This window comes from Phocoena phocoena, chromosome 13, assembly GCF_963924675.1.
Source record: "Phocoena phocoena chromosome 13, mPhoPho1.1, whole genome shotgun sequence".
Lineage (NCBI taxonomy): Eukaryota > Metazoa > Chordata > Mammalia > Artiodactyla > Phocoenidae > Phocoena > Phocoena phocoena.
The window spans coordinates 1,415,097-1,432,680 of NC_089231.1; the positions used below are offsets into that span (position 1 = coordinate 1,415,097).

Sequence of the window (17,584 nt, forward strand, 5' to 3'; positions counted from 1 at the left end):
AAAATTCAAGTACAAAAAATGAAAACACAGAAATACTGTAAGGAAATTAAAATAGTCACTTAGGGGCTTCCCTGGTGGTGCAGTGGTTGAGAATCCACCTGCCAATGCAGGGGACACAGGTTCAATCCCTGGTCCGGGAAGATCCCACATGCCACAGAGCAACTAAGCCCGTGCACCACAACTAGTGACCCTGTGCTCCAGAGCCCACGAGCCACAACTACTGAGCCCGCGTGCCGCAACTACTGAAGCCCGCACGCCTAGAACCCGTGCTCCACAATGAGAGAAGCCACTGCAATGAGAAGCCCACGCACTGCAACCTAGAGTAGCCCCCGCTCGCCACAACTAGAGAAAGCCTGCACACAGCAACGAAGACCCAACACAGCCATAACTAAATAAATAAAATAAACATTTTTTTAATTAAAAGAAATAAAATAGTCACTTACAATATATTGGTATTGAATGGACTTCCTATGATGGAGGTAAAAACCACAAAGGAAAAGGATCAGAAGATATGCCTACATGAAAAATATAAATTTATCTACATCTTAAAAAAAATGAAAAAATTAATCAAACAAGATAAAAGTATTTCCCACATGTGATAAATTTATCTTAGTAGAGAAATTATAAGGTAAAGATGAACATAGGAACAATGGGGGAATAAACTTCCATAAAGGATAAGAAACAAACAGTGAAGTGCTAAAAGATAAATAGCAAGAAAACACAATGAGAGCATTTTTCACCAAACTGGAAATTTAAAAAAACGTGTGGCTGGGAGTTCGGTCATTAAAGGGAACCAGCAGAGTAATGCCAGTCACTAGAGGGAAGCAGAGGATGCTACCAGCATCCAGACATACAAGAAACGCCCGTCTGTGTGAGAAGGTACCCTGTGCAAGCAAGTATTTTTTAAAGTTATGTTTCATGGGTTCCAGGCCCTAATCTCCAAACAATGCAATAAAAAACGTTAAATGCTTAATATCATGAAGAAATGAATTCATACAGGTCCTCTTAGGGTGACCTAAGAAAAAATACCAGTTATGCAGATAATGAGTATGTACATCCACTCTTGCCTATCTATCCAGTACTGAGGATACGTGTCCACCATGATACAGCCACAGAGAACCAAACAAATGAGGGAGTGTATGTAAAGTGTTTGTGCCTGACATATAGTAATGGATTGATAAATGTTACTTAGAGTAAAAATGCAATAGTGTATGCTGAATATTCTGGAATGAGCATTGGAAGAGGGTATTTTAAAATGCTGCTCAGATCACAGACAAGAAAGATGACTTAGTGAAAGCGACATATTGCATAGACAACATGTAAAAGGCACTAACGAGGGATTTTAAAATCTCTTGATTTTCAAGGAATGATTATTACTGACAAATGGAGTCAATTTCACTAAAAGATAACAAAATTTCGTTCGACATTCCATAAAAATCTTTTTAACGTAAAAAAAACAGAGTAAGAATGTTAACAAGTGTGGGACAACACAGTGTTGATAATATGAATCAAAGATGCTAAAATACACAGGAATAAAGAATTTCTATACTCGGCACAGATAAGCTTCCTTTTTGGCAAGAAAACTGGACCACAAGAGACATGTAAATATGCAAATGTTCTCTCTCACATTCTCTCAAACACACACACACACACACACACACACACACACACACACACACACGAACACGCAAACACCAGTACTTTACATAAGGCTCAAGTCACAGACATTTTTCTCTCTCTCCTATGTTTGAATACTTGAAAACATGTTAAACGACAAAACGCCAGAACTAGTAAAAGAAATAACTAAGGGACTTCCCTGGTGGTGCACTGGTTAAGAATCCACCTGCCAATGCAGGGGGCACAGGTTCGATCCCTGGTCCAGGAAGATCCCACATGCCGCGGAGCAAATAAGCCCGTGCACCACAACTACTGAGCCTGCGCTCTAGAGCCCACGAGCCACTACTGAAGCCTGCGAGCCTAGAGCCCGTGCTCCGCAACAAGAGAAGCCACCGCAATGAGAAGCCCCCGCTCGCCCACCGCAACTAGAGAAAGCCCGCGTGCAGCAACGAAGACCCAAAGCAGCCAAAAATAAATAAATAAAAATAAATAAATTTATTAAAAAATAAAAAAGAAATAACTAAGATATACTGGAAAACAATCATCACAAGCTGTATGAAGGACCCAGCAGCACAAAATTAATTCAAGTTTCATTTCTAAATATCAAGTTCCATGTTAGCTTTAGGTTTAAATTTGGGAAATACACTAATAGTGGTTGACATAACTTCGCCCTGCTGAGATCCGGCGGCTGATGAAAACACAAATAAACGAAGACTTCTGAATTGATCCTATCTGCTAGAATACTGACTGCATGAGCTCTTTAAAAAGCTTAGTTCAGGACTTATCCATATCTGAATCTCATCAAGTTATCACGGTACCCAACACATAGTGGGTACTTAGTAAATATCTGTGGAAATGAATTGTGAACTAGCCATCTGGATGATTACAAACAAGGTACACAATCTATACATGACTCCCTAGCAACAAGGGAAAAAAACAGCATTGTTTCCAAGAATCCAAAAGTAGAATGGCCACACAATTCCAACTCTTTGCAAAAGCTGCCAAGAAGTAGGAAAATCTACTTTATTTTCTCTTCCTTGCCTCTGCCTCTGGTGCTATTCACTAGGAGATAATGAATAGTAGAAGTAGTCATCAAGAGAAAGGAAGGAAGGTAGCAGCGACAGGTATGGAAAATTCCCACGCAAGAAAAGCAGCTTATCAGGCAATGAAATAAAGAGCAAACTAAAAACCATTCGGTGCTCACTAAGGTCAGATGCCAGAGTTAAGATACTCTCTGCTTCCAAACACAGCACCTTCAAGTCGTTAGCATACTTAACAGTGGAAGTGGCTTTCCTTTTCAAAAGAAAAAAATAACAACACAGAACATTTTCTCAATGTATTTCTACAAGAATGTGCTTGAGAACTCTAAACATAAAAAGTTCACATGCTGTAAAATGATACAACAAACTACAATAAATCACAGAAAGAAATCAATGCCATTCCAAAAATAAACTTTAAACTATACTCAATAATAAGCATACACATGCACTTTCTATATACTAATATAGAAAGTATATATCAGTCATTTACATCAGAATAACCAGCCACAAAGCAATGTGCCACAGCTGAAAGAACACTGAATTTGAGGTCAGAGGGTCCAGGTTCAAACACGAACTCTGCCAAGAAGGATGGCAACTTTGGGCAAATTATTTAGCATGAGTTTCAGGCTTCCCATTGTCACTGGAGACCACACCAGCCACCCCTGGGCGGTGGTTACGTGAATGAGCACAGGGAAAGTGCTCTGACACACACGGAAGGCCAAAAGAGCAGCTGTCGCTACCGACATCTATCTACATGGGAAATGTCCATTTCTCAGATCACAGGCAATGAGGACCGATTTTTTTAAAAAACGTGAATTTTCACTTGCATTTGAAATGAAACCACTGAAATTGTTTTTAGAGTATTTTGAGTTCAAATATTACAGAATTGTAAAAGACACATACCAGTCTGTCTTCCTCATCATTTTACACTATTTTAGGTGAAAGTGGCATAAAGTCAGCCACCTTAAGGTAAATGATTCGCGGCACTCAGTACATTCACGGTATTGTGCAACCAACTCTATCAAGTTGCAAAACGTGCTCATCACCACAAAAGAACCTCACACCCATTAAGCAGCTGCCGTTCCCTACTCCCCAGGCCACGGCAACCACAATCTGCGTTCTTTATCTATTAACTTACCTCTTCTGCAGATTTCAAAAGAATGTCATACAATATATGACCTTTAGTGTCTGGCTTCTCTTACAAAGCACAGTATTTTCAGGGTTCATTCACATTCTATCATGTATCAGCATTTCAGTAACTGTTACAGCTAAGTAATATCCCAATATCCCGATGTATGAAGAGACCATAATTTGTTCATCCGTCCACCCACTGATGGACATCTGGACCGTCATCACCACCTTTTGGCAACTGTATACAATGCAGTGATAACATGGGTATATGTGTATTTGTGTTTGAGTCCCTATTTTTAATTCTGAATTTATCTGGGAATATCTTAATTTCGCCTTCATTCTTGAGTGACAGTTTTACTAGCATAGAATTTTCTGTTGACGGTTTCTCCTTTTCCAATTTTAAAAACATCACCCCACTTCCCCCTGGCCTCTAAGGTTTCTGATGAGAAGTCTGCAGATGGCTCCTCACCTCACTGAGGACCCCCTGCATGTGCTAAGCCGCCTCTCTTGCCGTTTGCAGGGTGTGCTCTTGGTCCTGGGGTTTCAACTGTTTGATGGTAATGTGTCTTAGTGTGGATCTCTGCATTTATCCTTCTGGGGTTCAGTGCACTTCCTGAATGTGTAGATTTGCGTCTTTCCTCAAATTCGGGGAGTTAATGGCCATTGTCCTTTCAAGTATTCTCTCTGTGCTCTCTCTCTCCTCTCCTTCTAAGATGCCCATCACGCGTACCTTAGTACACTTGATGCTACCCCGCAAGTCTCTTAGGATCTGTTTATTTTTCTTCTGTCTACTTCTTGCTCCTCCGACTGGATAATTTCAAGTGATCTAGGTTCAAGTTCACTGATTCTTTCTTCTGCCAGCTCAAATCTGCTACTGAAACTCTCTAGTGAGTTTCTCTCTTCATCTATTGTACTTTTCAGCACCAGAATTTCTTGCTTCTTTTTTTAAGACTTACATACCTTTACTGATATCCTCCATTTGTTAACATCTCATTCTGGTATCTTTTAGCAATTTGTCCATTGTTTGCCTTAGTTTCCTGAGCATATCTGAGGCGGATGACGTCGTGTTTGTCTAGTAAATCCAATATCTGGGCTTCCTCAGAGACAGTTTTTGTAAATTTCTTCTGTGAATGGGCTACACTTTCTTTGCATGCTTTGTAATTTTTTGTGGAAAACTAGACACTTTGACTATTATAATCTGGTAACCCAGGAAATGAGCCATCTCCCCCCTCTTCTGGAACCCAGGAAATGAGCCATCTCCCCCTCTTCTGGAACCCAGGAAATGAGCCATCTCTCCCCTCTTCTGGAACCCAGGAAATGAGCCATCTCCCCCTCTTCTGGAACCCAGGAAATGAGCCATCTCCCCCCTCTTCTGGAACCCAGGAAATGAGCTATCTCCCCCCTCTTCTGGAACCCAGGAAATGAGCCATCTCCCCCTCTTCTGGAACCCAGGAAATGAGCCATCTCTCCCCTCTTCTGGAACCCAGGAAATGAGCCATCTCCCCCTCTTCTGGAACCCAGGAAATGAGCCATCTCCCCCCTCTTCTGGAACCCAGGAAATGAGCTATCTCCCCCCTCTTCTGGAACCCAGGAAATGAGCTATCTCCCCCTCTTCTGGAACCCAGGAAATGAGCCATCTCCCCCCTCTTCTGGAACCCAGGAAATGAGCTATCTCCCCCCTCTTCTGGAACCCAGGAAATGAGCCATCTCCCCCTCTTCTGGATTTGTTTTGCTGCTTGGTATATGCTATAGCCATGTATATTTAGTGACTTTTCTAAACTATTTTTGTGAAGCATGTATTCTTTGTCACATATGGTGACAAAGGGCGGGGGGAGGGAGGGAGGGAGGGAAGACGACAGAAAGGAAGAACAGCCTCTTCCGCCTTTGCAGATGGTGGCTCTGTGCTGGGCACCCTGTTGCTTAGCCCGGCTGTTTATAGCTCTGCCTCAGCCTTCACTTCCGCCTGTCCTGAGCCTAGAAACTGGTCAGAAGCAAAAGATCTTCTCAGGCCTTTTCTGAGCTTGCATCCAGCTCTGGCCTTGAATGTAGCTTTCAAAATTCCCCGAGCAAACAGGGGCACTTTGGATTCTCTCGCATCTTTTCCTGCCTGGAAGTGACACTCTCGTGTGTGAAGCCCCGATAATCTTGGCCCGGCTACTCCGGCTGTACCCGAGCCTGACACAAGGAGAAACACCTGCAGCTTTTCAGCCTTCCTGCCCTGAACTCCAAGTTAGGTGAAAGACAGGCGAGTGAACTGGGTCAGTCCTTCAAGTAGCCCCCAGACAGGTTAGACAGACAGACACAAAGCTTTGCAAGCTCGTCCTGCTCTGTGCCCTCCAGGGCCGGGTCCAGAGCCCAGACTGGGAACATGGCTGCTGCTGTCTTCCCGGCGGCTGCCATGACACGGAGCGGGTGGAGCAAAGGCAGGTGAAAATACCAAAAGGCTTTCCTACAATTTTTAGGAGGCCTTTTCCTGGATGCAACAATCACTTGGATGCTGTAAAATTTGACTGTTTCCAGAGTTTTGACAAAGTTAGCTCTGCCACGTTCTGCTTGATTTGTGGAGCTGCGTACTCTGTCACTTTTGCTGACATCACCGCACCATTTATTTGTGAATGATACAATTAGTGCCCAGAAACAAATCTCTGCTCGGCCCAAATTCCACAATACAAAACAATTTAAAACATAAGCCAGGACCTATACTGTATTCCAAAATAGACAAACCAAAGTTACACCTAATTTACCTGGCCATTCTGGGGACTCTTTTCCCCAAAGCTAAAGCTTACCTTATTTTCTACAACACACCTTTCCTCTACCATGCCAATACTTTATGCATTAAAGCTTTTTAATAATTAATTTTTCAATTCAATTGAGAAAGAACAGTCTTTTCAACAAATGATACTGGGGCAACTTGGTGTTCACATGCAAAAGGATGAGAAGCCACATCACATACAAAACACAAAATGAAAATGGGTCACAGACCTGAATGTAAGAGCTAAAACTATAAAACCCCTAGAAGAAAATACAGAAGTAAATCGTTGTAACTTTGGGTTGGCAAACTGTTCCTTAGATACAACCCCAAAACATAAGCGACAAAAAGAAAAAAACAGATGAACTCGAACTCATGAAAATTAAAAACTTTTGTGTATCAGGGAACACCATCAAGAAAGAAAAAACAACCCATAGAATGAGACAATATAGTTCCAAATCATATATATCTAACATGGGACTTAAATCCAGAATATAGAAACAACTACAGCTCAACAATTAAAACATAACTCAGTTTAAAAGCAGGCAAAGAATGTGAATAAACATTTCTCCAGAGGAGATATACTAATGGCCAGAAAGCACATGAAAAGACATTTAACATCATTAGTCATTAGGGAAATGCAAACCGAAGCCAGTGAGATACCACTTCACACCCACTAGGATGGCTACAGTCAAAAAGAGGGACAAGTGCTGTTGAAGATGTGGAGAAACTGGAACCCTCTCACATTGCTGGTGGAAACGTAAAACGGTGCAGCCAATTACGAAAATAGTTTGGCAACTCCTCAAAAACATGGAATTACCGTGCAACCCAGTAATTTCATGCCTAGGTATATGTACAAAAGAAATAAAAACAATGTCCACACAAAACTTGTACACAGATGTTCACAGCAGCATTATTTATAATGTCCATCCATATGATATATCATACAGTAGAATATCACCTGGCAACAAGACGCTAAGTACTGGTATGTGCTGCAACATGATGCCAAGTGTCAGAAAACAGTGACAACAGGCCACACACTACCCGACTCCATTTATATGAAATGTTTAGAACAGGCAAATCCATAGAGATAGAAAGTAGATCAGTAGTTGCCTGGGGCTGGAGTGGGATAGGGAAGCGGCAAGAATGGGAAATGCCTGCTGATAGATATTCAGAGCTTCTTTCTAGAATGTTAAAAATGTTCTGTAATTAGATGGTGGTGATGGTTTCATAACTCTGTGACTATACCCAAAACTACTGAACTGTATATTTTAAATGGATGAATTTTATGTTATGTGAAAAATACTCCAATAAAGCATAAAAACACTCTTTGGACAATTAAAAAATAATAATAATTCATTGTACAAATGTCCATGTATAAACAGAAGATATAAACTCCACTCTAAACTTCTCCATTTTTAAACAGGCTCTGAGTCAGTATGAATATCCATTTAGTTTTTCACTGTCACTTGCTACTGTCATCACACTTTCCTGTAATAGCTTCACCCACTCTCTCCCTAATACATTGCTTCTTTTCTACAATGGACTGAAAAACCAAATAAACAACTCTCAAGAACATAAACTGGGCGAGGGTTAAAGCCTTAAATGAACGTTACAGGGAGATCGGCGCACATCAGTTACCACTTTGGACCATGACATTTGTTTCGGCTGCTCAAAGCCCTCTTCCTTAAGTATAGTTCAAGGCCAAGATACCAGATGTCTGACCTTAATGACTGTGTTTAAAATATAAAGCAAAGAGAGACTTCAGAGGAAGTGATAACTACCCTTCACAGACAATGTGTACACACCAGTTGAGTTTCACGTGTCTCTAGTACACGTGCATTATATACAAACTGTAACAGCGCACTCTAAAACTATGAATATTTATGTATATGTATGTGTGCATGCATGCGTTTAAGGGTTTGTGTATATATTTAATATTCATAAACACATACATCCAAGCATCTAGAGAATGAATAAAAAGCTACCCTGAAATTATATGCATTATATTATTATAAGAAAATTAGACAACACACAATCGCATAATACTATTTTCAGTAACAAAATTAAGACATGTTTTCTTAATTTATGTTAATTCTAAAATGATGATTATATTAAACAATGATAAACTGAATTAAAAGTATCTTGCTCACCTCTTACTGTAAGCTTGCTGTATAGTTGTGAATTCACTTCCTTGTCTCGCTGAAAACGCCGAAATTCATCAATTGCTTCCCTCATGATAGTAACAGCCAAGACAAACCCCTTTAAACAAAATAAAGTATTTGAGAAAACTGGACTTCAACAAAAAGGGAAAATTCTTTTACTGTTTAGCTTTACTTTTTTTCGTTCAATTTATATTAGTTGTAAAATATACAATAAATGAAAAAAAAGACAAGAAGTAACAAACACTACAAAAGGAACATAGTAATGCATAGTGAAAGATTTACAATTCTTACTATACCCCAGAAAACTTAAAAAATTCACACCTTAATATGTACTTCAAGCTAAACATCAGAAAATATTTAATAACCCAAAGAAAAAGAAATTAATCTTCAATAAACCCATGAATTATATTTAGAACACTCAGGCATTCAAATATCACATTAACAAAGACTGACATAAAAATCTTACAATACGTGCACTTAAATCTTTCTGATAGAATAAAAGCATTTAGGAACACAAAACAATTCCCATATATGACACTTACACATCAACTTCCTTACATCATGCATTACCGTGCAAATGCATTTGAGAGCACAGGTATGGCCACAGTACTCTTTTTCTCTCATTTTGTTAAGCAAAAACCTGAACAGATGAGTTTGATGCTATCGAAATAAAACTTCCGTGTACTTGTAATCTATTGTGAAATCTGTTACTAACACATGGCTAACGTCCATCTTTTTTAAAGGCTACATGTGTATTTTCTGACACACAATACAAGAATATTCTTCAAGTTCCCTATGATTAAAGAGAGACCGCTTCAGTAGGCTTCATTTTAATGACAAACGTGCTCCAGCGTACCATGTAAATTACACAACACTGGATGAATTTCCACTGAAAGTACAATAATCTCTTATTCCAGGTTTATTGTTTTTGAGTTTTTTTGAATTAAAAGAACACCTTTGTTTATTGACACTGAAATTTAAATTTTATATAATTTTTATATGTCATAGCATATTATTCTGCTTTTGATGCTTTTCAAACATTGAAAGTTTAAAAACCATTCTTAGCGTTCAGGCTGTACAAAACAGAGGGAGGTCCAGATTTGGCCCATGGTTTGCCATCCCTGCTTTTATTTATTTATTTTTAATTTAATTAACTAATTTATTTACTTATGGCTGCGTTGGGTCTTCGTTGCTCCGCCGGCTTTCTCTAGTTGCGGCGAGCAGGGGGCTACTCTTCATTGCGGTGCGCGGGCTTCTCATTGCGGTGGCCTCTCTTGTTGCAGAGCACGGGCTCTAGGTGTGCAGGCTTCAGTAGTTGTGGCACGCAGGCTCAGCAGTTGTGGCTCGTGGGCTCTAGAGTGCAGGCTCAGTAGTTGTGGCACACGGGCTTAGTTGCTCCGCGGCATGTGGCGTCTTCCCGGACAAGGGCTCGAACCCGTGTCCCCTGCATTGGCAGGCGGATTCTTAACCGCTGCGCCACCAGGGAAGTCCACCATCCCGCTTTTATTGTTTTATATATTTTTAATTAATTTTTATTGGAATACAGTTGATTTATAATGTTGTATTAGTTTCTACCGTACAGCAAAGTGAATCAGCCCTACATAGGTTTTTTTCTGTCTAACCAATAGGCTAAAGTAAGTAGGCCTCTGGAGAATGTTTCTTGTGTTTACTGAAGTGCAGTCCTCTTTAAGCAGTTGTGCCTGAAGGCTGGTGTGAGGCTCCAGGCTCAGTGCACACGGCCCAGTTCTCCACCCACCCAGTAGCCTTCAGTCTTGACGTTCATGGTACAGGCACCACCAGTAAGCAGCGTCACTACTGCTCTCTGACTCTCAGTGTCATCACGGATCACCACCTGCTGACTGTGCTTCCCAGCACGCCTGAGGCCTGGACCACTCTCAGCGGCGATGTGGGAGCCTGGCCCAGGTCCCCTTGGTTCTCACGGCCACCATCACTACTGGGCCAGCCTCCCGCCTCCAGCCTCATCCCCCTCAAAGTCGTCCCTCCACACAGTTCCCAAAGTATCTTCTGCAATATAAATTTGACAGATATGTGGCAAAATCCTCCTCCAGGGATGGGCCCCAGCAATTCACTGCCTGAGACCGCAACAGTCCCCGCTGTTTACGCTCCTTCGCTGAAGCACAGCCTCAAGGACAGACCTCTAGCCTCGCGGCCCACTCAGTGCCGCCTTCATCCTCCAACGCCAGGACACTATCAGCGGTCTCCTGCAACAGCACGACGCCTCCCATCCGGTCTTTGCCAGTGTCTTTCCAGTGGTTGCTAAAAGCACTACTTTAAGAAGTATTCCAAAGCTACTCTTGGAATCAGAAAGAGAAGCCGTGAACAGCAGTTGCTGGTGGGCCCCACCCGCAGAGAGGAAGGCAGGCACGGCACGTGCCAGGGATTTGCCATCACCGCCTGAAGACAGCTGACGATGGGCAGTGTGACCCTCACGTAGCAGGACCTTTAGCACACATTTTTTTTTAGTAACAGTTTTGTTGAGATTAATTCACATACCCTAAAATGCTTTTAAAGCATGCATGTCACTTGTTTAGTTTATTTACAGAGCTGTGCCTCCATCACCACCATCGAGTTCTAGAGCCTATTTATTTATTTATTTTATCACCCCCAAAAGAAACCCCAACAGCAACCAGCTCCCATTCCCCCTCCGGTCCCCGCCCTGGAAACCACTAATCTACCTTCCATCTCTGTGGATTTGCCTATTACGGGTGATTCGGTAACCTCGACGTTTAGCTTCCTGACAACAGCCAAACTGTTTTCTAAAGCGATTACACCAATTTTCATGTGTTTATTGCCCATGTGTGTATCTCCTTTGGAGAAATGTTAATTCAGATCCTACACCCACTTTATAACTGGGTCAACTTATCTTTTAATTGTTAAGTTGGAAGAGCCCTTTATATCATTCTGCATACAAGTGCCTTGTCAATTATGTGACCTACAAATATGATGTCACACTTTCTCCCACTCTGGGTTATCGTTTTACTTTCTTGATGCTGTCCTCTGATGCACAAAAGTTTTTAGCTTTGATGAAGTCCAACTTACTCAAGTTTTTTCTCTGTCACTTGGGCTTTTAGTGTCCAAGATCACAAAGATTGACTTCCATGCTTTCTTCTAGGAGTCCTACAGTTTCAGCTTCATTTAGGTCTATGATCCATTTTAAGTGACGTTCTGTGTATGCTATGGTAGGGGTCCAACTTCATTCCCTCCCACGTGCTGTCCAAACGTCCCAGCACCATCTGTTGGACACTACTCTTTCTCCATTGAACCGTCTTGGTACCTTGTTGAAAATCCATTTGTCATAAATGTTTATGTCTGGACTCACCATTTTATCCTTTGATCTACATACCTATCCTTCTGCCAGTACCACATTCTCTTGATTACCACAGCTCTGTAAGAAGTTTCAAAATGGGGAAGTATGAGTCCTACGACTTTGATCTACTTTTCTAGGTTGTTTTGGCTACCCTGGGACCCTTCCATTGTTGCACGAATTTTAGAATCAGCTTGTCAATGCCTGCAAAAGAAGCCAAATGGGATTTTGATTCAGATTGCGCTGAACCTGTAGATCAGTTTGGAGAGTCCTGTCATTGTAATACTAAGTCTTTCAATTCTTGAACATGAGATGACTTTCCATTTACTTATATCTTAATTTTTTTCAAAAATGTTTTATAGTTTTTGATATGCACTTTAGCTAAATCTATTCCTTTTTTTTCCTTTTTGATGCTGTTACAAACAGAATTGTTATCCTAATTCCATTTTCAGATGATCATTGCTAGTGTGTAGAAATACAAATGATTTTTGTATATTTATCTTGTACCCTACAGCTCACTAACTTGTTCCAATATTTTTGTGTGTGCATGGATTCCTTAGATTTTCCTATATACAAGATCATGCCATCTGCGAATAGAGACAGATAGCTTTTCTTCTTTTCCATCTAGATGCCTCCTATTTCTTTTTCTTGCCTAACTGCACTATTCATTTTACCTTCAATAAAATGATGAATGGAAACAGTGGGAGTAGCCATCTTTGTCTTGCTGCTGACCTTAGGGGGAAGCATCCAGTCTTTTACTATTAAAAGTATGTTAGCTGTGCAAAGTACAAAGTTTTAATAACAAGAGAGATTTCTACATTATGACCAAGTATCTCCATACTAGAGGGAAGTATGTGCTCTAGGGACAAATGGCCAGCCTCTCCAAAGCTGGTGACTTGTCATGACAAAGCAGTGATGAAATAAAGTGGTCATCAAAGAAACTATTAGTTGGGGGCAGAGAAGTACTCTTATCTTGAATGCAAATTCATCATTTTATTAGAGCTAGGGTTAGCAAAGGTAAGACAAAAATAAAATAACAAAATAAGAGCATCAAATATCAAAAACATTAGCTTTAAGAAATTCAGCGTTATCAAAAGTCTTAAAATTTATACACATATTAACCAAGCAGCTTCACTTCTAGAAACTTAGCCTAAAGAAAAAAATAAAATAAAATCAAGGATCCCAGCACTGAATATGAAAAAAATGGAAACCTGAAAGTCCATATAAGAAATTTGATACTCTATATGATGAAATATTTTATTTCCCTAATTCAAAGATGCTGTTGATTTTAAGATACATCATTATTGGGACTTCCCTGGTGGCGCAGTGGTTAAGAATCTGCCTGCTAATGCAGGGGACACAGGTTCAAGCCCTGGTCCAGGAAGATCCCACATGCCATGGAGCGACTAAGTCCATGTGCCACAACTACTGAGCCCACGTACCACAACTACTGAAGCCCCCGTGCCTAGAGCCTGTGCTCCGCAACAAGAGAAGCCACTGCAAGGAGAAGCCCGCGCACCGCAACAAAGACTAGACCCTGCTCACCACAAGTACAGAAAGCCCGTGCGCAGTAACAAAGACCCAACACAGCCAAAAATAAATAAATAAATAGATAGATTTATTTAAAAAAAAAGATACATCATTATTAATTTAGTAACAGTCCTGGTGGGAAGACAATATCCCTTTAAATACATAAACTGTTTATAAGTCACAATTTCAGAAACATGAAAAATATGCATCTATGAATCCAAAAATACAGTTCTATGCAGCCACTCTCGTGTGGGAGAATATTTACTGTTACTGACGCATGTGATGGTGTGGAAGTAACTTCTTAAAACTCTACCTGTGACTGACTCACCTTGAGAGACAAGAGGAGAACGAGTGTCAGGAATGCTTCATTTATACAATGAAGACAGTATTTTTAAAGAAGTGCTTTCTATCAGACAGGCATATCAGAATCACTCAGACAACTGTTTGCAACACAGATTTGCTCAGACCCTACCTGAAATATGTACCTTTACCTCTAATCTCCAGGGAACTGACCCCCTCCCCCACCCCGACATACAAACGGTATTTAAACTCTCCAGATGAATCTAATTTTTACCCTTTAAACCTACAGCTTAAAGACAGCAAAATTTAACTCTGAATTTATTAAGTTTATAAACCACAAAAACTGTGCTAGTTCCTAGTGCTCCTAAGAACTCAAGGAGTGGAAGTCAGCTGCCTCTTCTAATGTGATAATATTAGAGAAGATGCACCAAAGAGGGGCAGGTCCCAACTTCTAAAAACAGGAGTTCAGCACCCCTAAGAGGAAGCAGAGTCCCGGTCACAGGCAAGGACTACTGACAACCTAAGCAGCTCCAGGCCACACTCCAGGTCTAAGGCTCCTCTGGATACACACCAGACGGGTAGGACCAGAAACAGCCAGGAGGGGTCCCTCCCACACCGTCATGCCCACCTCTAGCACATATATTCTGAGAAGACGCCCAGTGACCAGCCTAGGAACATAAAACAGATCAAAGGAAAGGTAAGCTGATGCCACCATTTCCTTCTTGACCACTGGAGTTACAACCAATGGGCCTCTACCTTTCAAGTTTACATCTTCTGAGGTTAAGACCTCAGAAGAGGTCTCGGCTCATAACAGATGGGTGGTTTAGGGAAGATGTGGATACACAAGTCTCCTGCAGGAGCAGCTGGGCCTGCCCACGACCTCAGCACCAACCAGGTCAGAGATGTCGGCTACAGCACTGCTACCCAGAAAAACCAAAACTGCACACAAGAGGGTCACAGTGACATGCTGTCCCCCAGAATCAACAGCACTGGTGGTGCATCAGCACTGATGACAAGAATATCTCGCATGGCCTGTCCACAGCCCGTGATGAAATCTTACATCACAAAGTGGGATTCTTTTCTATTTCTCCATATAACCCAGGAACCATATGGAGTGAGTGTCAAAACAATATATAATTTAGTAAAGAGAAAAAAGATTTTATTATGTAACCACATCAGTTTACCTTTGAGGGATTATTATATGCCAGACACTCCTACATATTTTAAATGAATTACCTTTTAAATGTTACAAAAACCTTAGAAGACGTGTACTTTTAGTTCTAACTTACAAATAAAGAAACTGAAATACAAAAAGAAAAAGTAACTCAGTCAGGGTCACAAAGTTCATGTAAACAGTGGTTGTCTCTGGATGGCAGGATTCCAAATGATTGATTTTGTTTTCTCCTTTTCATACTTTGCCCACACCTCCAATTCACAGAGACACTCACAAAAAAGGGTGGACAGAAGGAAGGATTTTAAAATCAGACTGAAAATCAGAGTCCCCCACAGACTGATTTCCAACCTACATAGCCTATCTGGTTTCCAATTATGTATTAACAGAGCACCAGGAAGATATTTTATATGGAAGATGTACAGATTAAAAAATCCATATTTTCTTTATCTAAAAATCTTTTGTATGGATAGATTTACTCCACCTTATTAATTTTGACAGAAGCATTACAATCCATTTTGTTACTCTGATTACAGCAGCTTTGCCTTGAAGAAGTGTTCTGAAATCTGAACAGTATGAAAGGTAATATTCATTCTGATACAATGTAATGAAATTACTTATTTTCAGTTTACTCTTCCTATTATATAACAAAATATAACAGAAATTAGTTCAGACCTGAAGCCAGTAAACAACACTGCCAGGAGTAATTGAAATAGAAAGATTATTAATTAAGCTATCACTGTTTTCAGAAACATCCTAATTTTAGATAGAGAGCAGAGGGATTAAGTTTGCATTAACTTGTTTTCTTTAAAATGAGTGGACATCAGACATAAGACTTCATAATCACCAGCTTTAAGATTTTTTTATGCTTCACTGGCAGGTTTGTGGCTAGGAGAAAACTGCAAATGCTAACTGATTCCTCTTTTGGGCAACTTATAGGACCTTAGAGTACAAGCAGAGAAAAGATGTCCAAAGCTTCAATGTGTATATAAAGATCCCTGCTCTTCTAGGCCCTGGGCATGGGACAGGGTAAGATACACAGGCATAGAAAGAACAAGGGCTTAGGAAGAAATCAGGAATACTTCCCTTGGTTAAAAAAAAAAAATACTCATATATATTTTAGAATTAGTTTAAAGGTTCTCTAACTTTGCCCAGATTAATAAAAAAGATCTTCTACAGATAGTACCTTTAAAAGGTGCTCTGAGGTGAGTTTGGCTCAAAGAACCAACAGACCCTAAGTCAGCCTCGTGGATTCAAAAGTGAGCCTAATGCGCACATCAACTTTTTGAGATTCTTGCCAAATCAAAGGTTAAAATGCACATAAAAAGTGCAAGCAAAGATACTAACAAACCTTCATTATGTGTCTTCTGAGAAAAGGCATCACCTGTGGCTGCTGCCAAACCGAGGAGCAGAGGGAAGGGTGGGAACCCAGGTCTGAGGGTGTGGCGGCCAGCAGAGCGGAGCAGGGGAGCGCTCGCCCGCCCGCGTCGAGGCCGCGCGGAGTGGAAGAAGGGGAGGGGCTTTTCTCTGCTCTCTGGAGCACGAACACATAATCACAGCAGAATAATGGTCCCCTTATGGATACTGAGGTTCGTACTGAGGTACTTATCTAAATATAATAAAGTTTATTTCTCATGTCAAAAAAATGATAAAGTACTTCAAAACACCTGAGAATTCAAGTTAAAGGACCTAAAATCCAAGCTAGAACTGGAAATGAGCTCTTGTTAGAGAACAGAGAAACTAGAGAGGCCCATGTATGCTGTGCACTCAGTCCAAGCCTGGCCAACAAGGTCAATCTGTGAACAGGTAACACTGAATTCTTCGAAAAGAATCCATCAAAATAGAACATTTTCTTTGGTTAAAAGCTAGTTAAATCAGAGTTAAAAAGGCCAGAGACAAAGGCAAGATACAAATGAATATATTTTACTTTAGATTTTTAAGAAGAATTTGTGTTCTCAGATACTCATTGTTTGAGTTAAAATTAATTTAACCCAAGGTAGAAAATACTATTTAAATGGTAAATACTGCTAGGAATAGAAAATAGGGGCTAGAAATAAACACATGAAAACCATAAATAAGTTTGTGTTTTCAGCATTAGCAAGTATATTTTCTATGTTCTAAAACTTCTGTAATGCTAGACTGCTTTTATTAGAAAATGGACAAAATAAACAGCACTTTTAAGGAGGGCACATACAGCTACAGAATTTCTGGCACAGGTGTGTAAGGAATAACACACAATTCGCCTGATCATGTAGCAGTCTGCAACTGAGAACAATTAGAAACAACCTAAAAGTCTCCTTTCCCAAGAGGATGGACAAATCAATTGTGATACAGTCACACAATGGAATACTTTAGAGAAGTGAAAAACGAAGGAACTAGATATATGTGTGTCCACATGGGTCAATTTTATAAATCAATGTAAAGCCAAAAAAGCATGTTACAAAAGGATACTTAGAGTAAGACAAATGTTACATAGAATTTTTAAAGCATGCCAAAACAGTGCATCTTGTTTTAATAATACAAACATAAGTAGCAAAATTATTAAGAGATACACAG

General features: G+C 40.3%; 1 protein-coding gene across 2 annotated transcripts in view; it reads right to left on the minus strand.

Moving 5' to 3' along the window:
• The window catches only part of ATP9B (ATPase phospholipid transporting 9B (putative)), a 217,108-nt gene that overhangs the window by 172,017 nt on the left and 27,507 nt on the right, over positions 1–17,584 (minus strand). For both annotated transcript variants that reach the window (XM_065890491.1, XM_065890490.1), the window contains exon 5: positions 8,691–8,799. In XM_065890491.1, coding sequence (XP_065746563.1) covers positions 8,691–8,799 — 109 coding nt within the window. The remainder of the gene's footprint in view (positions 1–8,690; positions 8,800–17,584) is intronic.